Source organism: Plecotus auritus (assembly GCF_963455305.1).
Source record: "Plecotus auritus genome assembly, chromosome: 6".
In the NCBI taxonomy this organism is placed as follows: Eukaryota; Metazoa; Chordata; class Mammalia; order Chiroptera; family Vespertilionidae; genus Plecotus; species Plecotus auritus.
Genome location: NC_137773.1, coordinates 178688163 through 178715148, shown reverse-complemented (window position 1 = coordinate 178715148; position 26986 = coordinate 178688163). Strand labels below are relative to the sequence as shown.

The following is a 26986-nucleotide window of genomic DNA, read 5'->3' as shown; positions in this document are numbered from 1 at the left end:
TCTCTCTCTGCCGTCTGCTCGAGCCCGAGGCTCACCGAATCGCAGCCGGACAGTGGGGCGGTCATCAGTCCAACCTCCCTCGTGACCCTGAGGCTCAGCTGCTGGCAGAGGTGGATCGAGCCAGCCTCCTGTCTCACAGCCAGGCCACCAGCCAAGGAAGTTCCGGAAGCTCTTCCACCCCCTGGGACACAGGTGTCACGCGCGGAGGGAGGTCCTGGAAGCCGCCGGTGCCTTGCCAGCACGGCCAAGGGTGACCCTGAGAGGGGGCGGCTGAAAGGCTTAGAAAAGACAGACGAGAGAATGAGAGCTGGGTCTCGGTGGGACGCTGTCCTCTCTGATGGAGAGACAGCGACAGCGCCACGGACTACAAGCCGTGTCTTTATTTTATAGCCGATGCCACGAGGCACAGTAAGGGCGTGGTCAAGCTGTTTACAACATTCTCGTGGGTTTCGATCCTCCTCAACCACATGCACCTGATCAAGCTTTGTAGCCTATGTCACTCAGAGGCACGTGGGGCCACGTGTTCGGACCACAGGTTCAAGCTGACCACCACAGCTGTTGGCTGTCATGGTGCTGGGAGGGCCCTGCCCTCCACGCTGGGACTTGCGCATGGCCACGAGAGGACTGTGCCCTCCCATCCGTCCGAGGCTAACCCTGTCCAAACTCTGTGGCCGCTCTCCGCAGCCGCCTGAGGACAGGGGCTCATAGGAAAGGCGGCAGCCGAGGAGGCGTCCCAGCCGCTCTCATCACTCAGGCTCATAAAGGAAAGTGCTTATCGCGAGGCAGTCCAGGACCACGATGCAGACTTTAGAACAGAAGTTACTTTACGGAGTGTCAGAGTCCCCCACCCCCACCCCCCACAGGCACCACGCCCACCCGGCCAGGCTCACAGGCGGTCACGTGACCCTCCTGAGTTAGAACACGGTGTAAGAAGAAACAGAAATGGGAAAAGACATAAAGCGCCCTGGCCAGGCAGCTGAGCACGGTCCCGATTCGCCAAGGTTGTGGGTTCGATCCCAGCTCGGCTCATAGAAGACACAGGAAATGCATCAATAGGTGTAACAACAAATTAATGTCTCTCTCTCTTTCTGTAAATCAATTTTTAAAAATTTAAAAAATCAAAAACTTAAAGCTGCAGAAAAGGACAGAAAACAATGCCATGAAATGTAATTAGACCACCCCCAAATCTGAATTTAACTGCATGCCGCCATATTGGCATCTGTGTGGGTTTTTAAAGAAATAAAACATTTCAGATAAATATGAAGTCCCTGTGTACCCCAGTCCAAGTCCATTCCCCCAGACACCCCAGAGCAGGCGTCCTCAAACTACGGCCCGCGGGCCACATGCAGCCCGCTGAGGACATTGATCCGGCCCGCCGGGTGCCGCTGCCTGTCCCGCTTAGCAGCCGACTCGTCCCGGGCCCGCAGTGCGCATAGGAATTTGTTCAGTTTTTTTTTTTTTTTTTAACTATAGTCCGGCCCTCCAACGGTCTGAGGGACAGTGAACTGGCCCCGTTTAAAAAGTTTGAGGACCCCTGCCCCAGAAGGACCCTCCAGCCTAGTTTTCATGTTACTGGCACGCGCGCGCATACACACACACACACACACACACACACACACACACGGTACCCACTGACAACGGCTGACTTATTTTTTACTTTGTGATGGTGCAAAGGCCATGTGGTTCAGCAGAAACCGGCGAGGCTGAATGATGACGTTGGGTAGGTTGAATGCATGTTTGACTCATGATATTTTCGACATAAGACGGGTTTCCGACGTAGCCCCATCGTCAGCCCAGGAGCATCTGTACCCGTGAGTGGTTGTCAGAATCGCTTTGAATGTTTTCATACTCGGAGTCGATGTCAGATGCTACCGTTCGGGCCACTTCAGTCCCCACCTGAGATTATCCAGGCTCAGGCCCTGGCTCTGGCTCCCTCCCCCCACAACACGTTTGGCTACTCCCCACCTTTTCACGATTACAGTGGGCAGTGAGAGCGCTGTCCCTGTAAATCTCTTTACACACATCCCTGAGAATGTTTACCCTGTTACGCAGAACTGGCAGGGGGCCTGTGGGAGGGAGCAGAGCATTGGCCAACATCTACTGAGCATTAGCAACAGGACAGCACTGTGCAAAGAGGTTTCTACCCATCATCCTATTCTTTTATGTGTGTGTGTGTGTGTGTGTGTGTGTGTACTTAATTGATTTCAGAGAGGAAGGGAGAGGGATAAAGAGATAGAAACGTTAATGACAAGAGAGAATCACTGGCTGCCTCCTGTACACCCCACACTGGGGATCGAGCCCACAACCCGGCTGGGAATCGAACCATGACCTCCTGGTTCATAGGTCAACGCTCAACCGCTGAGCCATGCCGGTCAGGCCTCATGTTATTCTTCACATCTCTTATTTTTTAATCCTCACCCGAGGATATTTTTCATTGATTTTTAGAGAGAATTGAACAGAGAGGGAAAGACAGAGAGAAACATCGGTGAGAGAGAAACACATCGGTTGGTTGCCTCCTGCATGTGCTTTGACCAGGGCCCGGGCCAGAGAGGAGCCCGCAACCAAGGTACGTGCCCTTGACTGGAATCGACCCTTCGGTCCGCAGGCCGACGCTCTATCCACTGAGCCAATGACCAGGCCACATCTCTTTGCGAGTGGCTTCTGTTACTCCCCAATGTCACAAATAACGAAGCTGAAGCTTAGCAAGAGCACGGGTCTTGCTGAGGCCACACAGCTGATGCAGGTGAGCAGGCTGCTGAGCCAGGACAGCGCAGGGCAGGGGCCTGGGCTCCTAGCCACTGAGCCAGCGGTTCCCAAAGTGGGGCCTCAGAGCAGCAGCAGCAGCAGCAGCAGCAGCAGCAGCGGGGAATGTCTGGAAATGAGAATCCTCGAGCCCCGCCCCAGGCTGATGCAATCAGGAGCTATGGGGCCGGGTCCAGGGGCATGTGGTCCAGCAAGCCCACAGCATCACCCTGGTGCCCGCTCCAGGCTGAGAGCCAGCTCCAAGCGCTGTTCCTCCTCACCCTGCAGCCACGGGGTGTCCCCCCCCCCCCCCGCCCCCTCACAGAGCCACGGGGCCTGGCGTTTGCCGTCAGGATGTAGGATCTGGAAAGTGTAACGGGTCTGGCAGGAGCTCAGGGCAGGCATATGCCCCCATGAGCAGTAACTACGATTCCGTAAGCACTGGGAACGCGTGCCCAACGATCGGCACGTGTTTCTCTTTGCCAGATGATGACCAAACGCTCCCCTACGCAGCGCACCCATCCTCTGGCCGGAAGGACAGCGGCGTCCCTGTTTCAGGACATCTCACCACCACGTTGCGGTGAGAAAAATTCCAAGTTTTGCCCGTCTGGGAGTGAAATCCACTTAGCTTTCAATTTGCATTTCCCTGGTTCATGGGGATACTGAACCCTCCCTCTGGCTGGTCAGCCCTGCTTGCGGGGCCGGATCCCTCGCTGGGAGGGAGGAGGCTCTCAGGGACACCCCCAGGCGAGGCCGAGAGATGGCCCCGCTGGCTTCACTCTCAAACAGTCATCTGTCAGTCAGGGACTTCCCTGCACTCGGCGCCTGAACCCTGGACCTGGCCCTTTCACCTGTGGCAGCCCCCACAGGGGTGTCCGGGGACCCTGATGGCTGGCCTGTCCCGGAACGGGAAGGGACTGGCCCAGGTTACACCTTTGGTTGAGGCAGGAAGGGAAGCCAGGCCTGTGTGACCTGGGAAGCAAGCCCCGCTCCCCCGGGAGAGGCGGCCCACAGGCCCCGTACCTCCGCGTCGTACTTCTCGTTGACGGCAGGCTCGGTGGTGACCAGCTTCATCCGGCTCGCGAACCGCAGCGAGGACAGCTGAAACAGAACAGACCGCGCTATCGGGGGCCACTCACCTATAAGGAGAGATATCTGCACGCAGGAAAGGCGTCCGTGAGGAACGACAAACCCGTTTGGAGACAAGCTCCAAATCGGACCGCGGGGTCTCCTGCGGCCGTGGAGGGACGTCAGGAGGGTCTTGCCCGAGCCCCTCGGCAGGGGCAGCCAGGGCAACGATGGCAGGAGGCCACGCGGCAGCCGCACACATGTGCTTGGGACACGGCCCACCGCGCAGGTGGCACACGAGGGTGGCCGGCTGCTCCCGCGGCGGGAGGGGCAGTGCTGCCCGAGGCCACCTGAGACCCAGCCTCACGCCCTGCGGCCCACGCGGAGCCCTGCAGCTGGCAGCTGACGGGAGGGTCAGGTCACCTAGGAGTGGCCCCGGCAAGGGCCACAGGGTCCTCTGGGGGGGGGGGGCAGTCTGGCCACCCACTGTGCGACCTCGGGCAGGTCTGACTGCTCTGCAAAGCGGGAGGCTCAGGTGAGGCGGGCAGAGTGCTCTGGGCACAGCTGCCCACAGGGGCCTCGGGCAGGGCCCCCATTCCCGCAGCTGGAGCTGCTCTGTGACGGGGGAGGGCAGGCTCCCTCCACAGCCCCCATGGCCACACTCCCTCACTGGGGTCACCCCACACACGGAGTGTCAGCGCAGGAGCAACACGATCCGTGACAGGAACCGCCTTGCGGTTTGAACACATTTGGGGAAGAGATTCGCCAGCTGCCACTCCCCGGTACGCCCTCGTCCCAGACCCTGAGGCCCCCCGGCGCTCCTGGGGCTCCGGGGGCTCGGCTCTGGGCATAGATCTCCAACGGTGTGGGCACAGCAGGTGCAGGAGAGCCACTGCCAGGCAGTGACCGTCTCCGGGTGGGATGGGGGGCAGAGGCCTCCTCCCCCCGCCCCGGTCCCGAGGAGGCTGTGCCTTCAGGGCTTCTCATGGGGGGCAGCCAGGAGGCCAGGAGGCCAGGAGGCCAGACGCCTGAGCGTCAGGGAGCGCCCACCGCCCCCCAAGTCCAGGCCCTTAGCAGGAGGCCCCCCTGGAAGTGGGGCAGTCAGCCCCTCGTGCAGGAAGCCGGGAGGCCCCCCAGGAGGGTCCTGCTCTGTGGTGCCCCGGGACAGGGCCTGCGTGGGTTATCCGACGGCTGAAGTGCCCTAAACATCCGCATTTTAAAAGCGAACTGTCTGGCCCGGCCGGCGTGGCTCAGGGGTTGAGCACCGACCTAGGAACCAGGAGGTCACTGGTTCGATTCCCAGTCGGGGCACAGGCCCGGGTTGTGGGCTCCATCCCCAGGGTGGGGTGTGCAGGAGGCAGCCGGTCCATGATTCTCCCTCATCACGGATGTTTCTCTCTCTCTCCCTCTCCCTTCTTCCCTGAAACCGATATATATATATTTTTTAAAGTGAAAAGTCTAAGGGAAGCATCCCAAACCTTGTGAAGATGGCAGCCCTTCCGAGGAAGGAGGGAGGGGCGGCTGGCACCAGCGGGTGGGCTCACCCCGGCACCGGCACCGCCTCGCCTCTGTGACCGCTGGCTCTCCGACCCTCTCCCGCCCCAGGTCACCTGTGACCCTGCCGGGTGGACCTCCCTGAGTTACAACTCGAGCCACAGCCCTTTCCGACTCAAAGCCCACGACAGCCCCGCCCCCACCCGGCCCTGCAGCTTCTCCTTCCCTCCTTCCTCTCCTTCCTGAGCCTCCCAGGCAGGGCCACCGTGGGCCCACCCACCCTCTGCCAGGAACATCGCCCACTCAGCGCCCACCTTCCTCACCCCAGCTCCAGGAAAACCCTCCCTCTGGAGGGCCCCTCCACCGGCCTCCGCCTTACGTGGGGCCTCCGCTGGCTCCTCCCTACCGAGCTGCTCCCCGTCCGCCCCCCTCCCCCCCCCCCCCCCCCCCGCCCACTGCTTTGCACACGGCAGACGTTTAATCCCCATCAGTTCGTACCGGCCGGATAACCGCGCCTGGAACCCCGGGTTCCTGTCGAGATTTGTCACGTGTGTGATCATGACAACGAGGCATCAGCGCTCCTCGACCCCGGCTCCAGGAGCGTGGCCTTTGCCCTCAGAGCTGGCTCTCAGCCGCCTCTCCTGGCACAGGCCCCCTGCCGAGCCCGCCTCCTGCTCTGCCTCTTCCTCCCAGAGCTTCTGCCCCTTGGTCCTTGGTATTTGGATCCTGGCTGGACCCCTCTCAGCAATTATGGCTCAGACTCCCCCCCCCCCCCCGCCCCGGGGTCAGCCTTCCCCCACCCCGCACCCATGTGGAGGGATCCCCCCCGGCCACGGGCTGTGCACGCACCGTCTCGTCCATCTGGGCGGCTTCCCCGTAGATGTTGGTCACGAGCACCATGTTGCAGTTCCCCCCTGCAGAAGGCGGGACACCGAAGGCCATGACCCCACGTGGGTTTGTGCCCGGGGATTCCTTGGCGGCCGGTGGGGGTCGGTTATGAATGGAATGTGTGTGCGCCCTCCAAACCCACAAGTTCAAGTCCTAGCTCCCCATGTGGAGGGGGGCTTTGAGAAGGCAATTAGGTGTAGACGAGGGTCACGAGGGGGGGCAGCAGAGGAGAGATGGCGTGAGGCCGGGAGGGGGGGGGGGGGGCGGGCAGGGGCAGGTCTTGCTCATAGCCGCCCTCGGTTAATAACCAGACATCAGCGACTGTGTCATTAGGCCCAACACAAAACCTGGGGCCCAGGGATGGCAAGACACCGCCCTCACCCCCGGTGGGGGGACTGTGGGTGGGGGGGAGGAAGGACGTCCGGGAGAGGCAACCCCTGGGCCTAGGAGGTGAGGAAGGATCTGCCAGCTGGGAGAGGGATGAGAGGGATGAGGAGGTGTTCCCTGGAGAGGCCAAAGCTTAGGCACAGGTCCTGGGAGTGAACGGTGTGAGGTGCTGTAGGTGACGGGAGAGGGACTAGACGTGGTCCTGCCTTCCAGGCGTGGCTGAGGCCACTGTCAAAAGGCTGCACGAGGCTCATGCCACCGGGAAGGGGCAATGCCAGGATCACAGCAGCCGACAGGCCAGCCCTGGCCGGTGTGCTCAGTGGGTAGAGCGCCGGCCTGCGGACTGAAGGGTCCCAGGTTCGATTCCTGGTCAGGGCACGTGCCCAGGTTGCAGGCTCCATCCCCCAGGGGGGAGCGTGCAGGAGGCAGCCGATCCATGATTCTCTCTCATCATGGATGTTTCTCTCTCTCTCTCCCTCTCCCTTCCTCTCTGAAGTCAATAAAAATATATTAAAAAAAAAAAAAGGCCAAGGCCGGCCCCTCTCCCGTGCACCCACCGCACCCTCACCTAAGGAGTCCTTCAGGGCGTGGGTGAGCTTGCACTGCCGGAAGGGGATGTGGTCCCGCCTCTGGTCCCCCAGGGCAATGATGGCCTGCTCCAGGAAGGACAGCGACTTGTTGATGTAGGTGGCCTCCTTCAGCACTCGGCCCTCGGACTGCAAATAGAGCCGGTTCTGCTTCAGACCCGGGAGCGGGGGCCCCGCCACGAGCACAGGTCTGGCCAGCGGAGCCCCCCGGAGGTCGGGGCCGCGTCCCGTCTTGGCCCGATGACGCCATCACGCAGCGGTCACTCCGACACGCACCCGTGGTGCTTGTGAATGTGAGCTCTGTGTGGAGGTCCACGGGAAAACTCACAGAAAATCCACACGAACAGGCGTGCGCGTCGGAACATCTGTGCCGTCACCCGGGCAAACAGTGCTGTGACTGTGTACACAAAGACGAGCGCTCACACGGACGCACAGAGAATGCTCCTCCGAACACACTTGGGAATGCTTTTTTTTTTTTTAGTTAACTTTTTTTCCATGCATTTTTCCACTTGGATGTTTGTACATAACCTTTTGAAGTTGCATATGTTAATTTACAAGGTTTCAAATTAGAATTTTAAAGAGTCTAATCAGAATACTCCTTCGTACTAGTTTATAAAAGTAAAAAAAGACTTTAATACACACTACCTTTTTTTAAAAATTTTTTAATATATACTTATATTGCTTTCAGAGAGGAAAGGAGAGGGAGAGAGAGATAGAAACGTCAGTGATGAGAGAGGACCATTGATCGGCTGCCTCCTGCACACCCCCCTCCTGGGGATGGAGCCCACAACCCGGGCCGGTGCCCTTGACCGGAATTGACCCCGGGACCCTTCAGTCCGCAGGCTGATGCCCTATCCACTGAGCAACACCGGCCAGGGCAATACACACTACCTTGGTAGTTGGCCACTATTCTAAGTTTTGGGCAGGGGAGAGCTTATTATCCAAACCACAATCAGAGAGGGTCAAAGCCTGAGTCTACGTTATAATAGGGCTGAAACAGACACCATACCCCACTGCCCTTAGGCTAAGGAACCTTTTTTTTTTTTTAACTTGTCAATCACGGTTGACATTCAATAGTATTTTATATTAGTTTCAGCTGTATACTCTAGTGACTACTTGCGCTAATACTCACATTCATATAAATATTTCAGATGAAATACTCATGCAAATACTCCTGTGAACACTCACACTCACGCAGAGAAAAGCGAATCACTTACTGAGCGCCAGGCTCCTTGTTAAGAATTTAGAGGCTACGCCCTAGCCGGTGTGGCTAAGTGGATAGAGCGTCGGGCCTGCGGACTGAAGGGTCCCGGGTTCGATTCCCGGTCAAGGGCACGCGCCTGGGTGGCAGGCTCGATCCCCAGTAGGGGGCGTGCAGGAGGCAGCCGATCCATGATTCTCTCTCCTCATGGATGTTTCTGTCTCTCTCTCCCTCTCCCTTCCTCTCTGAAATCAATAAAAATCTATTTAAAAAAAAAAAAAAGAATGTAGAGGCTATGATCTCATTTCAACTTTAGAAAAGCCCTGTCGAGTAGGAACGGACTCTGTCGCAGCTGTCCCTGCTCCTTCCGTCCCTCCAGCTCCGCAGGGTCAAGCCCACGTGCTCCACTGCAGCGGAGGCCAACCTTCCGGGCCTCACAGACCAGCAGTGACCCGCGGACCCCTGGTGGGCGGCCGCTGCTCTTCTGTGTCTCCTTCAGGACGGTGCTCACCGTGAGGGCAGCCCCCACGAGCGCGGCCCCCCGAGCTCGGGCCACTGTGCCAGACACGGGGCCATGGCTTGTGGGGAAGGAACCTCTGCTTCCCCCCCGCACCCCCCACCCGCCCTCATCCCCCGACTTACCCCAGACTTCCCCAGCCTTTCCGAGCCTGCTAGATCCACCAGATTGATTTTGGAAGTGATGTACTTTTCATCCGATAAGGTCCGTGAATGGGCCTGTGAAACATCCCAACAGACGAGGCTGAGGCTTCCCGGGGAGAACCCCCCGCTGCGTGCGGCCCAGGGAGCCGGCCACGACGCCCAGGCAGGCCAAGGGCTCGCGCTCACCTCCACGTAGATGGTGAAGATGCAGTGCGACCTGGACGAGTTCTTGTTCATCGTGTGGGAGGCGATGATCCTGTTGGTTTCCCCCTGAAGGGGAGGGGAAGCGGGGACGACATTTTGGAAGTTTATTTTTTTATTTTTTATTTTTTTAAATATTTTATTGATTTTTTACAGAGAGGAAGGGAGAGGGATAGAGAGTTAGAAACATCGATGAGAGAGAAACATCGGTCAGCTTCCTCCTGCACATCCCCCAGTGGGGATGTGCCCGCAACCAAGGTACATGCCCTTGACCGGAATCGAACCTGGGACCCTTGAGTCCGCAGGCCGACGCTCTATCCACTGAGCCAAACCGGTCAGGGCCATTTTGGAAGTTTAAATAACCCGGCACGGGAGTCGCCGTAACGACCCCGACAGCTGTAACAGCGAGTCCTCGCCGCGGGCAGCTGGCCTGTCCGGCGGATCCCCTCTCTAAGCCGGCCGCGCGGGAGACAGATCCGAGTCCAGGTCTACGCTTGGGTGCATGGCTAGGGACGTACGGATGTGTACAGCTCTCCCAAAAGCCCCTTGGACGAGCCTCCGACATGTTCAGAAACATTGAATCGTAATCAACCTTCGTACCCAGCACGTAGGGAATGATCTATCGGTACGGGGAACGCTACGCGGGCAGGGCAATACCGGGCAAAGAGTTTTTAACAACAGAGAGAAGCAGAACCCAAGGTCACAGCCAACTAACTCGGACGCCACGTTACAAGGACCATATGCCATGACCAAGTGGGACTTAGCCCTGGGATGCGAGGATGGTTTGACATCAGCAAGTCGATCAAGGGGACACAGCGCATGGCCGGGAGGAAGGACAACATTCCATGCGGGTGCGACCTGAGGGCGGCAACGCACCCAGGGAAGAGGAATGAACGGGGGCCGCTACCAGGATGTTCCCAAGAGTCGCTTCTCGGTTGGGGGGTTTACAGGTCGTTTTCCTTCTTATACAGGTTCGCGCTTCCATTTTATTTTTTTTTTTGACAGTGAACATGTACTGCTACTAAAAACTTGGGGGGAGCCGGTATGGCTCAGTGGGTGAGCGACAACCGATGAACGAGGAGGTCACGGTTCGATTCCCGGTCAGGGCACGTGCCCAGGTTGCGGGCTCGATCCCCGGTGGGGGGTGTGCAGGAGGCAGCCGATCCATGGTTCTCGCTCATCATTTGATGTTTCTATTTCTCTCTCCCTCTCCCTTCCTCTCTGAAATCAACAAAAAAAATCTTTAAAAATGGGGGGGAGGAAACAATAATTGGTCCTTTTATTTTTTTATTTTTATTGATAAGGTATTAATCCTTATTTATTCTTATACCACAAGTGCCCATGATTTAATATTAAGTGGGTGGGGTTGGCAATTTCAACTACATAAAGAAAAAACTGCACAGGAAAAAAAGACTGGCAGGAAATAAGCCAAAATATACATTATGGTTGCCACATGTAGAAAACAAGTAAATTCTTTTTTATTCATATATGTGTGTGTATATGTGTGTATGTGTGTGTATGTGTGTATATATGTGTGTATGTGTATATGTGTGTATGTGTGTATATGTGTATGTGTGGATGAGTGTATATGTGTTTATGTGAGTATTGTGTGTGTATGTGGGTGTATATATGTGTGTGTATGTGTGTGTATGTGTGTATATGTGTATATATGTGTATGTGTGTATGTGTGTATATATGTGTATATGTGTGTATGTGTGTATGTGTATATATGTGTGTGTATGTGTGTATATATGTGTGCATGTGTGTATGTGTATATGTGTGTGTATATGTGTGTATGTGTATATGTGTGTGTGTGTGTGTGTGTGTGTATGTGTGTGTGTGTGTGTGTGTGTGTGTATTGAGAGAGAGTGGGTGGAGCGGGAGAGACAGAGCGAGAAACATCGACTGATTGCCTCCCGCACAGGGCTCGACCCTGCAACCGAGGTTCATGCCTTTGACCAGAAACGAACTCAGGACCCTCCAGTCCGCGGGCCGACGCTCTCTCCACTGAGCCAAACTGGCTAGGGCCATTTATATATATATTTCTTTTTAACTGAGCCCACAACCTAGGTCGGTGCCCTTGACCGGGAATCAAACCTGTGACCCTTCGGTGCGCGGCGCCAACACGCTAACCATCGAGCCATGCCGGCCAGAGCTATTCCTATGTTTCAGTCCTAGCTGAAATTGCTCAATGAGTATATTTTTAATTTTCTACCCTGATTACCAAAGTAAAAAACTAAGAAGAGGGGTGTGAGGAAAAAACAAGAGAGAGAAAGAAAGAAAGGGAGGGCGGGGAGGAGGGAGGAAGAAGAAATCTCAGCATCGATCCTCTCACCTCGAAGAGGAGGCTGAAGGCGTCCTCCTCCTGGCTGGTGAGGTGGACGGACAGGCCCTTGATGAAGACGCCGTGCGGGTTTTCCACGATGGCCACGGGCGTGGCCGAGGGCCCCACGTAGGGCAGCGTGGACAGGAGGTCGAACAGGCTCTCGTTGTAGATCTCCAGGTAGGAGACACGCACGGTGATGGCGTGCGTGGGGCGCTCCTCGATCATCCTGAACACCTGGGTGGGAGGTCGGACAGCGGTCGCCGCCCGCAGCAGGGCTGCAGGGGGCGGCCTGTGCCACGGGAGGGAGGGCCTCAGAGGGGCATCGGACATGCCATCAGAAACCTTCTAGAAGGATGTACGATTCGTTGGTGTGACCATCGTCGGCAACAATGACTATAATTCTAGTCCATCGGGTGACGTTCACTATCACCTTGTCCTTTTCACATATTTTTTAGAGAAAGAGGAAGGGAGAGGAATAGAGAGATAGACATCACCGATCGGCTGCCTCCTGCCCGCTCCCCCAGGGGAGGGAGCCTGCAACCCGGGCATGTGCCCTGACCAGGAATTGAACTGGCGGCCTCTTGGTTCCCGGTTCGATGCTCAGCGGCTGAGCCACACCGGCCGGGCACTAACCCCTTGGTTTTTGAGGCCTGACTTACAGATTGGCTAATCCTCATTCAGGTCCCAGGAGTAGGGGTGTGATGAAGAGGAAGGACTCGGGGTGAAGGTCTCGAGTTTACGGGGTCTCACCAGGCATAAGCCTCGTTCACACCCAGTGTTACATTGCATCCTCGGAGCCCCCGTGACTGACGTCGGGCAGGGCAACACCCGTCCGCCAGAGGCCCAGGGGTCCTCAAACTTTTTAAACAGGGGGCCAGCTCACTGTCCCTCAGACCGTTGGAGGGCCGGACTATAGTTTAAAAAAAAAAACTATGAACAAATTCCTATGCGCACTGCGGGCCCGGGACGCGTCGGCTGCTAAGCAGGACAGGCAGCGGCACCCGGCGGGCCGGATCCATGTCCTCGGCGGGCCGCATGTGGCCCGCGGGCCGTAGTTTGAGGGCGCCTGATCCACACGATAAAGGGTTTGTCACTCGGCTCGCGCGGGAAGAAGCTAAGCCGGACTCGCCCTTCTCGGCGCGAAGACCGCCCTGGCACTGAGCAGCAGGCACCTGTGGACGGTGGCCCCCCCTCTCTGGACCTTAATTTTCTTATGTGTCCAACGGGAGCCGGCGAGATGATCCTGGAGGGCCGACCTGGCGCTCAGAGCCTGGACCTGTGCTGGCCGCTGTGGGAGGCACGAGCGGCTGCGGGCTCCACGTGTGGCCGGTGCCACCGAGGAAACTCATTGTAAATGAACCTCATGTGAGTTCAGTGAACTGCAAATGGACATTTAAAAACCAAGACTCGATTCCGTTACTGGTAAACCTGTAAGTATATTCGGAACCTCTTGGGTTTGTAAATCTATTTCTCAACTGTGAATTTTATGACATCTAAATACAGACAAGTATTTCTGGTGAATATTTAGTGCCTACATGGAAATACACACCAGATTTCAAAAACTTAGTATGAGGACAAGAATGTAAAATATCTCAATACTTTTCATATCGATTACATGCAGAGATGGTATTTTGGATATACTGGGTTAAATGACATATATGATGAGAAGCTAATTTCACATGTGTGACTTTTTCACGTGTGGCTACTGGACAACTCAAAATTGCACATGTGGCCCTGCCCGGTGTGGCTCAGTGGGTAGAGCGTCAGCCTGTGGCTTTGAAGGGTCCCGGGTTCAATTCTAGTCAAGGGCATATACCTGGGTTGCAGGCTCGATCCCCAGTGGGGGGCGTGCAGGAGGCAGCCGATCCATGATTCTCTCTCATCATTGATGTTTTTTATCTCTCTCTCCCTCTTTCTTCCTCTCTGAAATAAATAAAATATATATTTAAAACCTGTGCATGTGACTTACATTGTATTTCTATTGGACAGCACGGGGCTGGACTACTGCGTCTCAGAAGGTCCTGAGACCCTGAGGCTCTGACAGCGGGTTATCAAGGCGTTGCTCGCGTTGCTGCAGAGCGCAGAGCGTGGCGGCTTGTGTCGGGGGCGGGGGGGGGGGGGGACCTGCCCTTCTCCCAGGACAGGGATGTACAAGCTCAAGATGCCTTCGGGCGGGGGGAGGGGGGGAAGCCCTTTGCCTCCTATCTCCAGAGGGTCCTCAAACCCAGGCTTGTACCCCCAAAGGAAGGCCCTTCCCTCCTGCCTTCCATCTCGCTTCCCACTTCCCAGACCCCTGCAGTGGGGAGGGAAGGCGGGGGAGGGACGACGGACTGAGACCTCAGAGCCGGGCCAGCTCCACTCCCTCCCGTGGCGCTTTGGGGGGGGGCGGGCAGGGGTGGTGGAAGCTCTGCAGGGCCCCTATCCCCTCGTTCAAGCCAGGAAGGAGCGTGATTTGGGCCTCAGGTCCTCAATCGCAGGCCACAGACCAGCGCGGCAGCCAGAGGCCAGTCGGCATGCCCCACGCCCTCTTTTAAAAACGAATGAGGAAACGGACTCAGCGTGGGCGTGGGCCAGGGTCCAAAACCCACACTCCCGGTTTCCTGAGGCCTCTGACTCACGGACACCCCCCTCCCCCCATGTGCATCCTGTCGCCCCCAGTGTCACCAGCAGCTGGCCTGGGCCGGCAGCACCTGTGGCAGCGCGGGGACCTGTGTGCCGTGCCCCCCCCCCTCTACCTGCTGCAGAGCCCGGGGCAGGATCCCTCGGTGCTTGTAATTCTCAGTGGTCCCCGTCATGGTGTACGTCTTGCCAGCTCCCGTCTGCCCATAACACATGATGGTGCCTGCAAACATTTCAAAAATATGGCTCGATGACCTCCAGGGAAACAGTTCTGAGGATAGCTCTCCCCTCCCCCGCCCCCACTCCACCCCCAACCCCCCGCATGCCTAGGGCCAGTCAGCATCCGGGCCTGGAGGTGGCCTGGAGGTGGCCATCGGGAGCCTCCGCAGAGACCAGGATTTCCTGCCATGGAGGGTGGGTGGGCAGGGAAATGGGGACATCAATGCTCAAAACACGGGCAGCTGCTCTGACTCCGAGGTCCACAGAGGGCTCTGCTGTTCCCTCGACCAGGAGACCTGAGCAGGGCTTCTGCGGAGAGTGGGGAGCGGGGAGCGGGGAGGGGGGAGGGAGGGGGTCTCAGGGAGCAGAGCGACTGCGCGTTTTCCTGGACAGGGGAGGAGCCGAAAAGGATTGAGCTCCGGCCTTCTCTTTTTTTTTTGGTTAATCCTCACCCAATTTTTCTACTGATTAGTTATTTACGTATCTTTTCACTGGAGGCCTGATGCACGAAATTCGTGCAAGGGGCTCAGCCTCGGCCTTCGCAGCCCCAGCTTCACGGGAAGGTCATTCGGTTGTCTGGTCTAATTAGCATATTACGCTTTTATTATTATAGGTTTTTAAATATATTTTTATTGTTTCAGAGAGGAAGGGAGGGAGAGATAGAGACATCAATGAGGAGAGAGAATCATGGATTGGCTGCCTCCTGCAGGCCCCCTACTGGGGATCGAGCCCGCAACCCAGGCATGTGCCCTTAGACCAGAATCGAACCCGGGACCTTTCAGTCCGCAGGCTGACGCTGTATCCACTGAGCCAAACCGGGCCAGGGCAGAACTCCAGCCCTCCTTTAGCAAGGCCGTGATCTGCCAGGGGCTCAGGGCGAGGCCTCCCTGAGGGGCTGGCCAGGCAGGAGGCAAAGGCGTTTGAAATCCCCAGAAAGAGATGAGAGTGGAAAAGGCATTTCCCCTCAATGGTGAGAATTCCCTGTAGATGGCACGTTCCCACAGAACCAAGGCGGGGCTGCCAGGAGGTCCCATTCCACTTCCGGAAACAGACCACCCTGGCCAGGTCCTCGTCGGGAGCCCCTGCCCTCGGGGACGGCCTCCACGTGCACCTCTCACATCCTCCAGGTCCACGTCACCACCAGGCTCCAGGACCCGAGCCACGAGGTCCCCGTGGGCTCAGGTTCCCACCTGCCCTTCTTCCTGGGCGTTCACGCAGCAGACCCACCCGGGCAACGCCGTGCCATGGAAAGCAGTCTGCCTTGGCCAAACGGATGCTCCCTTTCTGGGATGGGTCGAATTTTACCAGCTGCCTAAACTCAGAGTGTGAGCGGGAACTCGGATAGAGTGTCCACGGACCCAACACAAAGGTGCAGGGAGGAGTCACTTGGGCTGGGACTCAGAACCCACTACTTGTGGTTCCACGGCACCTGGGCCTCACTTCCTGCCTCTGCCTCCTCGGGGCCACACCCCGCAGGGTCAGTGTGGACCGCGCCTCCGTGACCACGGGGAGCGTTTACAGCGTTTGAGCATCTCTGCTCAAGGGCCTTCTTTAAAGTTTTAATCTTTACGTATTGATTTAGAGAGAAGGGGAGAGAGAGAGAGAAACATCAGTTTGTTGTTCCACTTATTGCCCGTTCACTGGCTGCTCCTGGGATGTGCCCCGCCCGGGGAGGGACCCGCAACCTCGGCGTAGAGGGGATGATGCTCGAACCCACTGAGCCGCTCAGCCGGGGCCCAGGGACTTGTAACGGACCTGAAAGTTGCAAGCAGGGAACATTCTAGTCAGCAGCCACCAAGTGGTCAAAGTCTACCGACGGTGATATAGTCTAAGGGTTTTTAAATCTTTAAAAGGGGAAAGAAAAAAAAAAAAAGATTTCAAAACAATCTTACGCTGAACAAGTTTGTAAACATTTCCTGATACAGCTGCTTTTAATTTGTTAAGAAATCAAACGTGCCCTGACCGGTGTGGCTCAGTGGATAGAGCGTTGGCCTGCGGACTGAAGGGTCCCGGGTTCGATTCCGGTCAGGGGCATGTACCTTGGTTGCGGGCACATCCCCAGTGGGAGGTGTGCAGGAGGCAGCTGATTGATGTTTCTCTCTCATCGATGTTTCTGACTCTCTATCCCTCTCTGTAAAAATTCAATAAAATATATATATATATATATATATATATATATATATATATATAAAAAGAGAAGTTTAAAAAAAAAAAAGAAATCAAACGTGACTCATGTTTTTAGCGCTGTATTTACACACGGTCCAATACGAGAACATAAACAGCCGACTGTGCTGACCGAACGCGTGGAAATAACTCCCAGCAGGCAGCTCAGAGAACAACGTTTGGACTCCATCGAGTCCATCTTAAGGGCATTGTCTTCAAAACTAGTAGGTGAGCTATTTGAAACAGGGCAGCACCGAAGGTGAGTCGCCGTGACGACGGAGAGCCCGCCTCATTCCCAGGAAGGCAGGCAGGGTCCGGACTTGGGGCAAGCCGGGCCCGCAATGTCACCATGCCAACGGCGAGAACGTGGAGGCAGACCAACGAGCAAACGGAAGTTAGCGAGTGAGGATTTATTTTATTCACCGGGGGGGGGGGGGGGGGGGCCTCTCAAACAGCTGGTGAGCCGAGTTACCGTTATAGCCGTCGAGGGCCTGAGCAACCACGTCCCTGGCCACGGTCTCGTAGACCAGGTCCTGGGAGGCATCGTGAAGAACGCCGTCCAGCTTGAAGGACCAGTCTGTCTGCTGGTTATTGACAACTCCTCTCCGAGTGTCTTTTTTTAAGTGAATATCGATGGTCTAGGAAAAGAGAGGCGATGGGGAGGGAGGGAGGGAGGGAGAGGGAGAGGGACACGGGGAGATGAAGGCATAGTTGTTAGGAAATGGCTATAAATTGGTACAAAAAAAAAAAATCACCGACGGCTGAGGCCTGATGTGGGAAAAAAGAGGAAGTGACCCTCGGTGAGGACAGGGACTCCGCACGGGCTGACGTCTGGGAGCGGGAGGAAGCCGCTGCCGCCTCGCGCCGCACAGCCCCGGGGCGGGCAGGACAGGACCCTGCAGCACCTGCCAGTTCGGGTACATCTCTCCCCAGTTCACAGGGGTTGTGGTGGCTCCCCACCTCCGATACGGGGTCAAGCACATTTTCCATGTTCTTACTGAACTGCTTTAGCACGGGGGGGGGGGGCCTTTATTATTCCTTTTAAAAATGTATTTTTATTGATGTCAGAGAGGAAGGGAGAGAGGGAGAGAGAGAGAAGCATCCATGATGAGAGAGAATCATGGATCGGCCGCCTCCTGCACGCCCCCTCACTGGGGATCGAGCCAGAAACCCGGGCACGTGCCCTTGACCGGGAATCGAACCCGGGACCCTTCAGTCGGCAGGCCCACGCTCTATCCACGGAGCCCCACCGGCCGGGGCTGAAGGGAAACTTATTAACCAAAAAGACAATTGAAAATGGGAGTGCCTGTGCCGAAACCGGTGTGGCTCAGTGGATAGAGCGTCGGCCTGCGGACTGAAGGGTCCCGGGTTCGATTCCGGTCAAGGGCATGGACCTTGGTTGCGGGCACATCCCCAGTGGGAGGTGTGCAGGAGGCAGCTGATTGATGTTTCTCTCTCATCGATGTTTCTAGCTCTCTATCCCTCTGCCTTCCTCTCTGTGAAATATCAATAAAATATATTTAAAAAAAGAAAAAAAAAAAAAAGAAAAGAAAATGGGAGCGCCTGGAGTTTCCTCGCGAACAGCACTGCAGAGGAACCGTTTGGGCCTGATGGACCCCGGAGTCCTTCTGGGCTTTGGCCCGTCCTGTCTCGGCCCTTAAAGGGCCTCGACCTGCTCCCGCCCTACCTAGCGGGGCGGGACGGAGAGCGGCCACACGCGTGACACTTACTTTGTTGTCGTCGCCGTATCGGATCATGTCGTGAGCGAAGTCGTCGGTGGGTCTGACACGGACAAACGCGTGCACTTTCTTCCTGGTGCTCATGCCGGCTGGAGAGAGGGAGACAGCGACCGCGTCAGCAGCCGTCAATCGCCAGGCGACAGCGAGAGGGGGTGTCGCTCACCCAAGGGAGGAGAAGGGAGTGGTGCCCAGTCCGTGGTCTCCCGTCCGTCCCCCGGGAGCCGCCTCCCCTCTCACCCCTGAGCAGTGCAGTGCCCACAGGACCTGCTCACCAGGCCCGCGTGCCTCGGCTTTCCGGGTGGCCTCCCCGAGTCCATCATCGGCCCCGCCCCTGAGACTGAAGGAAAAGGCTAAGACGCTCCCTCCCGCCCGAGCCCGAGTCTTAGGTGTGGTTTCTAGAAATGCTCCGCGTCCCAGTCCCCTGATGCTTTGCCTCGTTCCCTGTATTTCCCTTGGAAGTACTTACCATGAAAACCATTAAAACTAATTTTCTTTTTTTAAAAATATATTTTATTGACTTTTTTACAGAGAGGAAGGGAGAGGGATAGAGAGTGAGAAACATCCATCAGCTAGCTGCCTCCTGCACACTCCCCACTGGGGATGTGCCCGCAACCAAGGTACATGCCCTTGACCGGAATCGAACCTGGGACCTTTCAGTCCACAGGCCGACGCTCTATCCACTGAGCCACACCAGACAGGGCAAAACTAATTTTCTTAAAAACATATTTTTATTGATTTCAGAGAGGAAGGGAGAGGGAGAGAGAGAGAGAGAGAGAAACATCAATGATGAGAGAGAATCATGATCGGCTGCCTCCTGCACACCCCACACTGGGGATCGAGCCCGCAACCCGCTAGCAGGGTGGGCAAACTTTTTGACTCGAGGGCCACAATGGGTTCTTTTTTTTTTTTTTTTTTCACAATGGGTTCTTAAACTGGACCGGGGGGCTGGAACAAAAGCATGGATGCAGTGTTTGTGTGAACTAATATAAATTCAAAGTAAAGGAGCGGAGGGGAGAGCAAGAGAACCGGATAGAACAGCCGGATCCGGCCCGCGGGCCGTAGTTTGCCCACGGCTGCGCTAGCTCATAATCAAATATTCTTTCTTCTCTGGCACTCCTTCCTCTTCTCCTAAAACAAACTATAGTCTCACCGTCTTCTTTCAGACAGAAACACCTATATGTGTATTCCTGTATTTGTGTGATCACAGATAATTACCATGGCTAATAAAACGCTGAAATAAATGTTTGATGTAGTTTCGTGGGATAGGATGAGTAGAATGCTTACAGATACAAGGGAAAGGGGGGGGCGATTTAAGTAAAGGAACTTTCTAACAGATAGAGTTGTCCTATAATGGAAAAAAATGTTCTCAAGGTAGGACCGTAAGCTCCATAAACCGTAAAGCAAACCCGAGAGATGCTACAAAAGGGGAGAGTTAACTGGTCTCTCAGATCCTACCCAAATAACAAAGTATAAATATTTTCGAAAACGGAATTGCAGCAGCATGAATGGGCCTGGAGAGCATTATGCCAAGCGAAATAAGCCAGTCAGAAGAAGGTGAGCATCGCATGATCTCACTCATAGGTGGAACCTAATAAATAAAATTAACTGATGAACAAAATAGATCTAGAGACATAGAACCGTGAATAGACTGATGAATTTCAGAAGGAAGGTGGGTGTGGGGTGTGTGTGTGCGTGTGTGTGTGTGTGTGTGTGTGTGTGGTGAGGGGAGAGATTAACTGGGGATCTTATGCATATATGCATAGCCCACGGACAGACGACAGTGTGGCCAAGGCTTGGGAGGGGTGAGTGCAAGGAGGAGGGGTCAGTGGGGAAAACACACACACACACACACACACACACCCCCCAAAGTGGACACCTGTATACTTTAACAATAAAGATAAATTTTAAAAAATGAATGGTACAACTTCCCAAGGGTAACTACGAAGTCTCATCTTTATTGGATATGAGTCTCACTGTCAAATTACACTAGGCCTGCCCTAACCGGTTTGGCTCAGTGGATAGAGCGTCGGCCTGTGGACTGAAGGGTCCCAGGTTCGATTCCGGTCAAGGGCATGTACCTTGGTTGCGGGCACATCCCCAGTGGGGGGTGTGCAGGAGGCAGCTGATGGATGTTTCTCTCCCATCGATGTTTCTAACTCTCTATCCCTCTCCCTTCCTCTCTGTAAAAAATCAATAAAATATATTTTTTAAAAATTACACTAGGCCTTTTATCCTGACAGTGTCTTCATAAAGCATTTAATACTAATTAGACAGTAAGTTTTGGTTCCAGCATTGACATCGAGTGCAGAAGCAAAAGTGTTATTAAATAGAAGTAATAATTGCACAGATTTTTATTGCTTTAAGGGGAACTTAAACAACAATCAACTCTTGCCCTAGCCGGTTTGGCTCAGTGGATGGAGCATCAGCCTGCGGACTAAAGCATCCCAGGTTCGATTCCGGTCAAGGGCACATGCCCGGGTTGCAGACTCAATCTCCCACCCCCCCAGTAGGGGGTGTGCAGGAGGCAGCCAATCAAGGATTCTCTCTCATCATTGATGTTTCTCTCTCTCTCTCTTCCTCTCTGAAATCAATGAAAAACAAACATTCAACTCTTTAGGTGCCTCTTATTTAACCCTGATGTAAAGGATTAAATATTGAGAGATAATGTCAAGAGCTCTATGAAAAAGCTAAGGAAAAACCTATCTGTAATTGTCAATTGCACTAAACCTAATTAAGTCATACCAGAAAACATGATGCAGGTCCGGCAAAACATACAAAACGATCTCATTGTTCAAAGCCATTGGGAAAACTAACGTAATATGATTTTAAGTTATTCCAAGGTTTTTTAAAATTGTTCCAAAATGTCTAATTGAACATAAATTTTTTCTAGGACCATCTAATATTTTTTTTCTTTCCTTCTTTCTCCTTTTTAAAAATAATTTGAATATCATCAAGTAGTTTATGGTCATGTAGTCTTAAGACTGGGCTCTGAAATTGCCATAATTTCACTTTATGGAACCATAAATCTAAAGACGGAACGCTAACAACGCCTTCAGAGTTAGTACTCCGTGTGTACACAACGACTCCGAACAGAGACCCAGTCGAAGGAGGATGTGCGAGTTGTCGTATGCTTCTCTCTCCAACTCCCTGCCAGTCAGAAAGGAGCCCGGCGGGTGTGGCTCAGCGGCTGAGCGTCGACCTGTGAGCCAGGAGGTCACGGTTTGATTCCCAGTCAGGGCACAGGCCCGGGTTGTGGGCTCGATCCCCAGTGGGGGGCGTGCAGGAGGCAGCGGATCCGTGATTCTCTCTCATCATTGACGTTTCCGTCTCTCTCACCCTCTCCCTTCCTCTCTGAAATCAATAAAACTATTTTGGAAGGAAGGAAGGAAGGAAGGAAGGAAGGAAGGAAGGAAGGAAGGAAGGAAGGGGAAAAGAAAGAAGCCCGTTGTCCCTAAAATAACCTGTACTTTCCTAGGGCAGGAGAGAGGAGTTGAGGCTAAAGAAAACTCCTGGTACTTGTGCAAAAGACAACCAGCAAAGGAATTTACTGACTTTATGAAGAATTAGGAAAACGTGAGGCACAGGGAGCGGACTCCATTTCACCTTCAAATTGGAAAAAAAAAGCATCATCAACAGAATTGTTAAGAGAAAGATAGCTTGCTTGGGCACTGCAAAGCACTCCAACACTGTGGGCTATTGCAAAACTGTTATGATGATGTTTAATACTTTTTAAAAGCTAATTTTCGCCCTGACCGGTTTGGCTCAGTGGATAGAGCGTCGGCCTGCGGACTGAAGGGTCCCAGGTTCGATTCCGGTCAAGGGCATGTGCCTTGGTTGCGGGCACATCCCCAGTGGGGGGTGTGCAGGAGGCAACTGATGGATGTTTCTCTCTCATCGATGTTTCTAACTCTCTATCCCTCTCCCTTCCTCTCTGTAAAAAAATTAATAAAATATATATTTTTTTGAAAAAGCTAATTTTCAAGATTTTTATTGTAAAGAAAAAGTCAGAACAGATTTCTTCTTCTTTTTGCTTGTTAACCCTCACCTGAGGATATTTTTTTCCATTGTTTTTTTTTGAGAGAGGAATAGAGGGAGAGAGGGAGGGAGGGAGGAAGTGAGAGAGAGAAAAAAACACTGATGTGAGAGAGAGAGACGTCGATCGGTTGCCTCCTGCACTTGCCCCCACTGCGGCTGAGGATCAAACCTGCAACGCAGGGAGGTATGTCCCCTTGACCAGAAGTGGATCCCCCACGCCTTCTCACCACCGAGCCACACTTGCCAGGGCCAGATTTCTTCTTTTAATTCACGTCAATTCTTGCATTTTTTTAAAAGCACATTGAATAAAGAATGGTGACATTTTACATGTATTGTCTAAGAGGGGTTCAGTGAGTGTTACCGGCTAACAATGACTCCATGTTTCAGAAACATGAATGTTCCTCCACCACTTCCAGGCACAACCTGGGTGACCACCTGATCTCCTCTCATCATTATATGAACTCTCAGGTGGCACCAAGTACCGGTAGAAGCACATTAAATAGAGGCAGGCCCTCCCCTTTCTGCTTCGTGTCAACGATGTGGCCATGAAACTCCAACCCCAGTTACGAGCCCGTGGGAGGTCAGATGACGTCGGCAAACACGTGACTTGCACATTTGCCTGTTGGAGGGTGTGCCACCTCCTACATGCCTCAAGGGATGGCGGCATGAGAGTCTTCTCCGCCGGGGATCGTTCCGACCTTTTAACCTTTAGAAAATGAACGTTAAAGGCCTTCAGGTGAGCCACGATCATGGCTTGTCCAATGTCAGTCCTGAAACCCTTGCCGGCAGAAACGGATCTTGAGAAACAAGAAGCCACAAGCAGCTCTAAGGCGAGCTCCAAGCTCAAGAAACGGAAGAGACCTTCTCACCTCTAAGTTCACTTGGGTCGAGATGATTGGGAAGTTGGGAGCGGAGGGAGGTGTGTTTGGACAACCAGCAAACACCCTCAATCTCTAAAGAGCTGGGAACCATTCCCCATACCCGTCTGAGGGCCCATCCTCCTCCTGAGAGGTACCCGTTAGGGCAGCCTCTGGGGGCTGGTGCCCACAGGTCCCTCTTGGCAGCTCCCACCCACAGACCACACAAGGGCCGCGCAGGCCACTCCCAAGATCACCCTCCCCTCAGAGCCTGCCCCTTCTCTACCATGCAATTGGCCAACATGCACATGCAGTCACCCAGGGGTGCTTCCCAAGGCCCTCCCCGTGCTCACACGCACGGCCCAGGTATGCCAGGAGCCACACCCGTCACCAGAGGTAAGCCTTCTCTACTTCTCTATTCACTACACCAGGGGTCCTCAAACTTTTTAAACAGGGGGCCAGTTCACTGTCCCTCAGACCGTTGGAGGGCCGGACTATAGTTTAAAAAAAAAAAAAAAAACTATGAACAAATTCCTCTGCGCACTGCGGGCCCGGGACGCGTCGGCTGCTAAGCGGGACAGGCAGCGGCACCCGGCGGGCCGGATCAATGTCCTCGGCGGGCCGCATGTGGCCCGCGGGCCGTGTAGTTTGAGGACCCCTGCCTACACCCTCCTGCACGTCTGCTACTCAGCGGTCCCTCAGCACCTAGACCTTTGGGGACCCCATGCACCCCGCACTTACTGAAACGATGCCTGTTACTGTTCTTACGCCACATCGTTTGAGCGGGTTTCAGCTCCCAAATTGCATGACGAGCCGCTGGGGGACAGGACTGTACCTTTTATCTGAATCCCCCCTCAGGGTCCACGACAGCACCCAGCACAGGGCGGGTGCCCAAGAAACGGCGCTCGGTGGTGATGGTCATGCTTGGAAGTCAGAGGGGTGCTGAATCTCCACAGGTGGGTCCATCTTCGGTCGCTACTGAGAGAGTCCCCAGGGGCATAAATTGTCACGCCCCTCCCACAGCCACCCCGGAAGCCCACAGCTCCTCAAGGACGATGCTCACTTTCCAAGCACCGCTTTCAAGAAGCTCCGTGCAGCCCCTTCACCACGCCCTCCCTTTTAGTGGGGTCCTCCTCCCTTATGTCCTTGTGCGGAATGCTGCCCCTCTCACCGGGACTGCTACCATTAGCTATTTCTGAGTGGCCACCAGGAAGCCCCCCGCTGCTGCAGAGGCTCGCGGTGTCTTCGTTTTTGGGGTGGGAAGGAACAGGATTGCCACCAAGCACCTGACGGCTCAATGAAAGGAGAGGGGGCAGAGGCTGGGAAGATCGGCACCAGGTGAGTTCCTATCTTACAGCGCTCCTGCCAAGACCAGGGACTCTCCTGGGAAACCTCGCAGCCAGAGTGGCGGCAGCATCGGAACCAGCCCCAAAACAGGGTCCAAACGCACCCAGCCGTGGGCTAAACAAAAGACTCGGATCCACGCAGAAACTGGCCTTTCTCCTTTTCTCACTCAACATGTCGGACCCCTAATGTGGAGTCTGGGAGGCAGTGGGCCTTAGGACCATCCCTGTCCTTCTCTGGAGCAGTTTTCTCTCATCTGTAAAGCAAAGGGCTCGGACTGGCGAGCCTCAAGCCCCCTCTTCCAGTTCGAAAACAGTTAAGAGCAGAAGAGCCTAGAATACCTGTGGACCCCAGACGTAGGACCCTCGTGGGGGGGGGGGGAACAGGGAACGTTAGATCGGAAGACTCTAAGCCTCAGCCAGCCTGAAAGGGCCCCCCGCGATGCCGCGCACGGGTTTCACCGGTCAGGGAGCCATGCTGGGGAACTCCCGGGTGGAGCGATGTTCGGATCCCAGCCGCTGCCCGCCGCCCCGACGTACACCCCCTCCTCTCCCACCTCCCTTCACCCCATCCCGGCGGCGCGTGGGCCCTGCTTACCGCTCCGGAGGCAGCAGCCCTGCCGCAGCACCACCACTGCAACCGCTGCGAAGGAAACACCGCGCGCTCAGCTGCCAGGTTGTGTACGCGGTCGCCATGGCAACGGGCCGCTTCCGGAGGTCCCGGAAGTATGGAGGTGGTGGCGGAAATGAAGTCCGCGGTCCTCGGTGGAGATCCGAGTAAGGTCAGGGCAGAATCAGGAAAACAGGAGACGGGACCGTTGATTCTAGGAAGAATGCGGCAGCTGCAGGTGCGACACCGGGGTCGAGATAGCAAGGGAACGAAAGCTGCGCACGAACCAGGAAGCGGGACAGGAGGGCTTCCGGCGCAGAACCGGCTCCGACTACGGCGGCCGCGCAGGCCCGTCTGTTCCCCAGGCCGGCGCTCGAGCCACCGTCGGCGCGCGCCCGCGCCCCGCCCCGCCCCGTGGAGCTTAGAGCCGGCCGGCCGGCCAGGCCTGCGCAGTCGCGGCGGCGGGTGAAGATGGTGGAGGACGGCGCGGAGGAGCTGGAGGACCTGGTGCACTTCTCCGTGTCCGAGTTGCCCAGTCGCGGCTACGGCGTCATGGAGGAGATCCGCCGGCAGGGCAAGCTGTGCGACGTAACGCTCAAGGTACCGAAGGCTGCGCGGCGCGGGGCTGAGGGACAAGGGACCGGCCCGGGAAGACAGAGGGGCGGGGCCCATCGGGGAAGCGAGGTCTGGGGAGCGGAGCGGTGGGGAAAGGGGGCCGGAGGGAGACCGTGTGGGGCAGAGGGAGGCGGCGAGTGGGGAGACGGACCTGAGCGGCGCGCCGCCCAGGCCCTCGGAGTGGGAGGCATCGGGGGGCCGCCTCCCCTTTCCGTCCCGGATCAGAGCAAAGGGACCGGCTGCCCCTCCCTGGAGGGAAGGGCTGGGGGCCGTCCCTCCACTCTGCCCGGCACCCCAGAAGCACCTGCCCTGCCTCCATGGACATCCCTGTGTGCCCCCGAAGTTCGCCGTGTGGTGGAGGCGCGGGCTTCGCCTTCGCGGGCATCGCTTGCCCTTGATCGTTCCATGACCGCCTTGTCTCCTGAGAACTTCCAACAGCGGATGTGGGCCCTGGCCAGTGGCTCAATGGTTAGAGCGTCGGCCTGCGGACCGAGGGGTCCCGGGTTCGATTCCCGGTCAAGGGGCACACGCCCGGGTTGTAGGGCTCGATCCCGAGTTGGGGCGCGGGGGTGGGGAGGGGAGGCGTGCAGGAGGCGGCCGATCCCTGATTCTCTCTCGTCGTTGATGTTTCTATGGCTCTCCCTCTCTCCTTTCCTCTCTGAAATCAATGAAGCTATATTTTTAAAAATAAACGGGATTGTTTAAAAAGTAATAATGCAAATCGGATCGGGGAATCTTTTGAGGTAGAGAGCTCCTCGGCCCCCCACTGCGAGAACGCCCCCCCCCACCACCACCATCACCACCACCACCACGACCATGACCATCACCGCAAAGGTCAGGGAAAGGGCGGGGGTCTTTTCACACCGCGGGGCTGCCCTCTGACCGAGCTGCCCCGGGGGCCCTCCCGGTGGGCAGATGCTGCCGCAGGTCCGCCCCTGCTGGGCATCTGTGGAGGACCCCGTTTGCAAACCAGATAAGACCACACACAGCTCTTTTTTTTTTTGCTCTCACTGTTTGCCACGGGCTCAGGGAACTTTTCCTTCTAATACTGGGAGTCAGGTCTCTGCAGACAGTAGAGCAGAATGGCTGAGTGTGGCTTGGGTGTTGTAAGGATTTGGGTGAAAATCCTAGTTGTGACCTAGTTCCTTCTCCTAAGCATCAGTTTTCCAATGCAGAAAGCAGAGATGATCCCTAAGTCTCAGAATTAGCGTGAGGATTACGGGAGGACGTCG

At 55.6% G+C, this 26986-nt stretch overlaps 2 protein-coding genes across 8 annotated transcripts in view; one reads left to right on the top strand and one right to left on the bottom strand.

Annotated features, from left to right (window-relative positions):
* The window catches only part of KIF9 (kinesin family member 9), a 39458-nt gene extending 13960 nt beyond the window's left edge, over positions 1 to 25498 (bottom strand). For 2 of the 4 annotated variants that reach the window (XR_013960996.1, XM_080676488.1), the window contains exons 1-10: positions 23928 to 23989; positions 18286 to 18383; positions 17028 to 17193; positions 14290 to 14396; positions 11564 to 11788; positions 9214 to 9297; positions 9010 to 9102; positions 7148 to 7295; positions 6154 to 6218; positions 3766 to 3843 (exon numbers count right to left, since the gene is read on the bottom strand). Coding sequence is in view for 1 of the 4 variants with exons in the window: in XM_080676488.1 (XP_080532614.1) it covers positions 3766 to 3843; positions 6154 to 6218; positions 7148 to 7295; positions 9010 to 9102; positions 9214 to 9297; positions 11564 to 11788; positions 14290 to 14396; positions 17028 to 17193; positions 18286 to 18383; positions 23928 to 23961 (1098 nt within the window). In the remaining 3 variants the exon portion in view is untranslated. Of the gene's footprint in view, positions 1 to 3765; positions 3844 to 6153; positions 6219 to 7147; positions 7296 to 9009; positions 9298 to 11563; positions 11789 to 14289; positions 14397 to 17027; positions 17194 to 18285; positions 18384 to 23927; positions 24162 to 25127 lie in introns of those variants that run through there. The other 2 variants (XR_013960994.1, XR_013960995.1) reach the window with 2 other exon arrangements.
* Positions 25423 to 26986, top strand: part of KLHL18 (kelch like family member 18) — a 40711-nt gene continuing 39147 nt past the window's right edge. Inside the window, exon 1 of one of the 4 annotated variants that reach the window (XM_080676492.1) lies at positions 25423 to 25739. In XM_080676492.1, coding sequence (XP_080532618.1) covers positions 25611 to 25739 — 129 coding nt within the window. In that variant the 5' untranslated portion in view covers positions 25423 to 25610. The remainder of the gene's footprint in view (positions 25740 to 26986) is intronic. The other 3 variants (XM_080676489.1, XM_080676491.1, XM_080676490.1) reach the window with 3 other exon arrangements.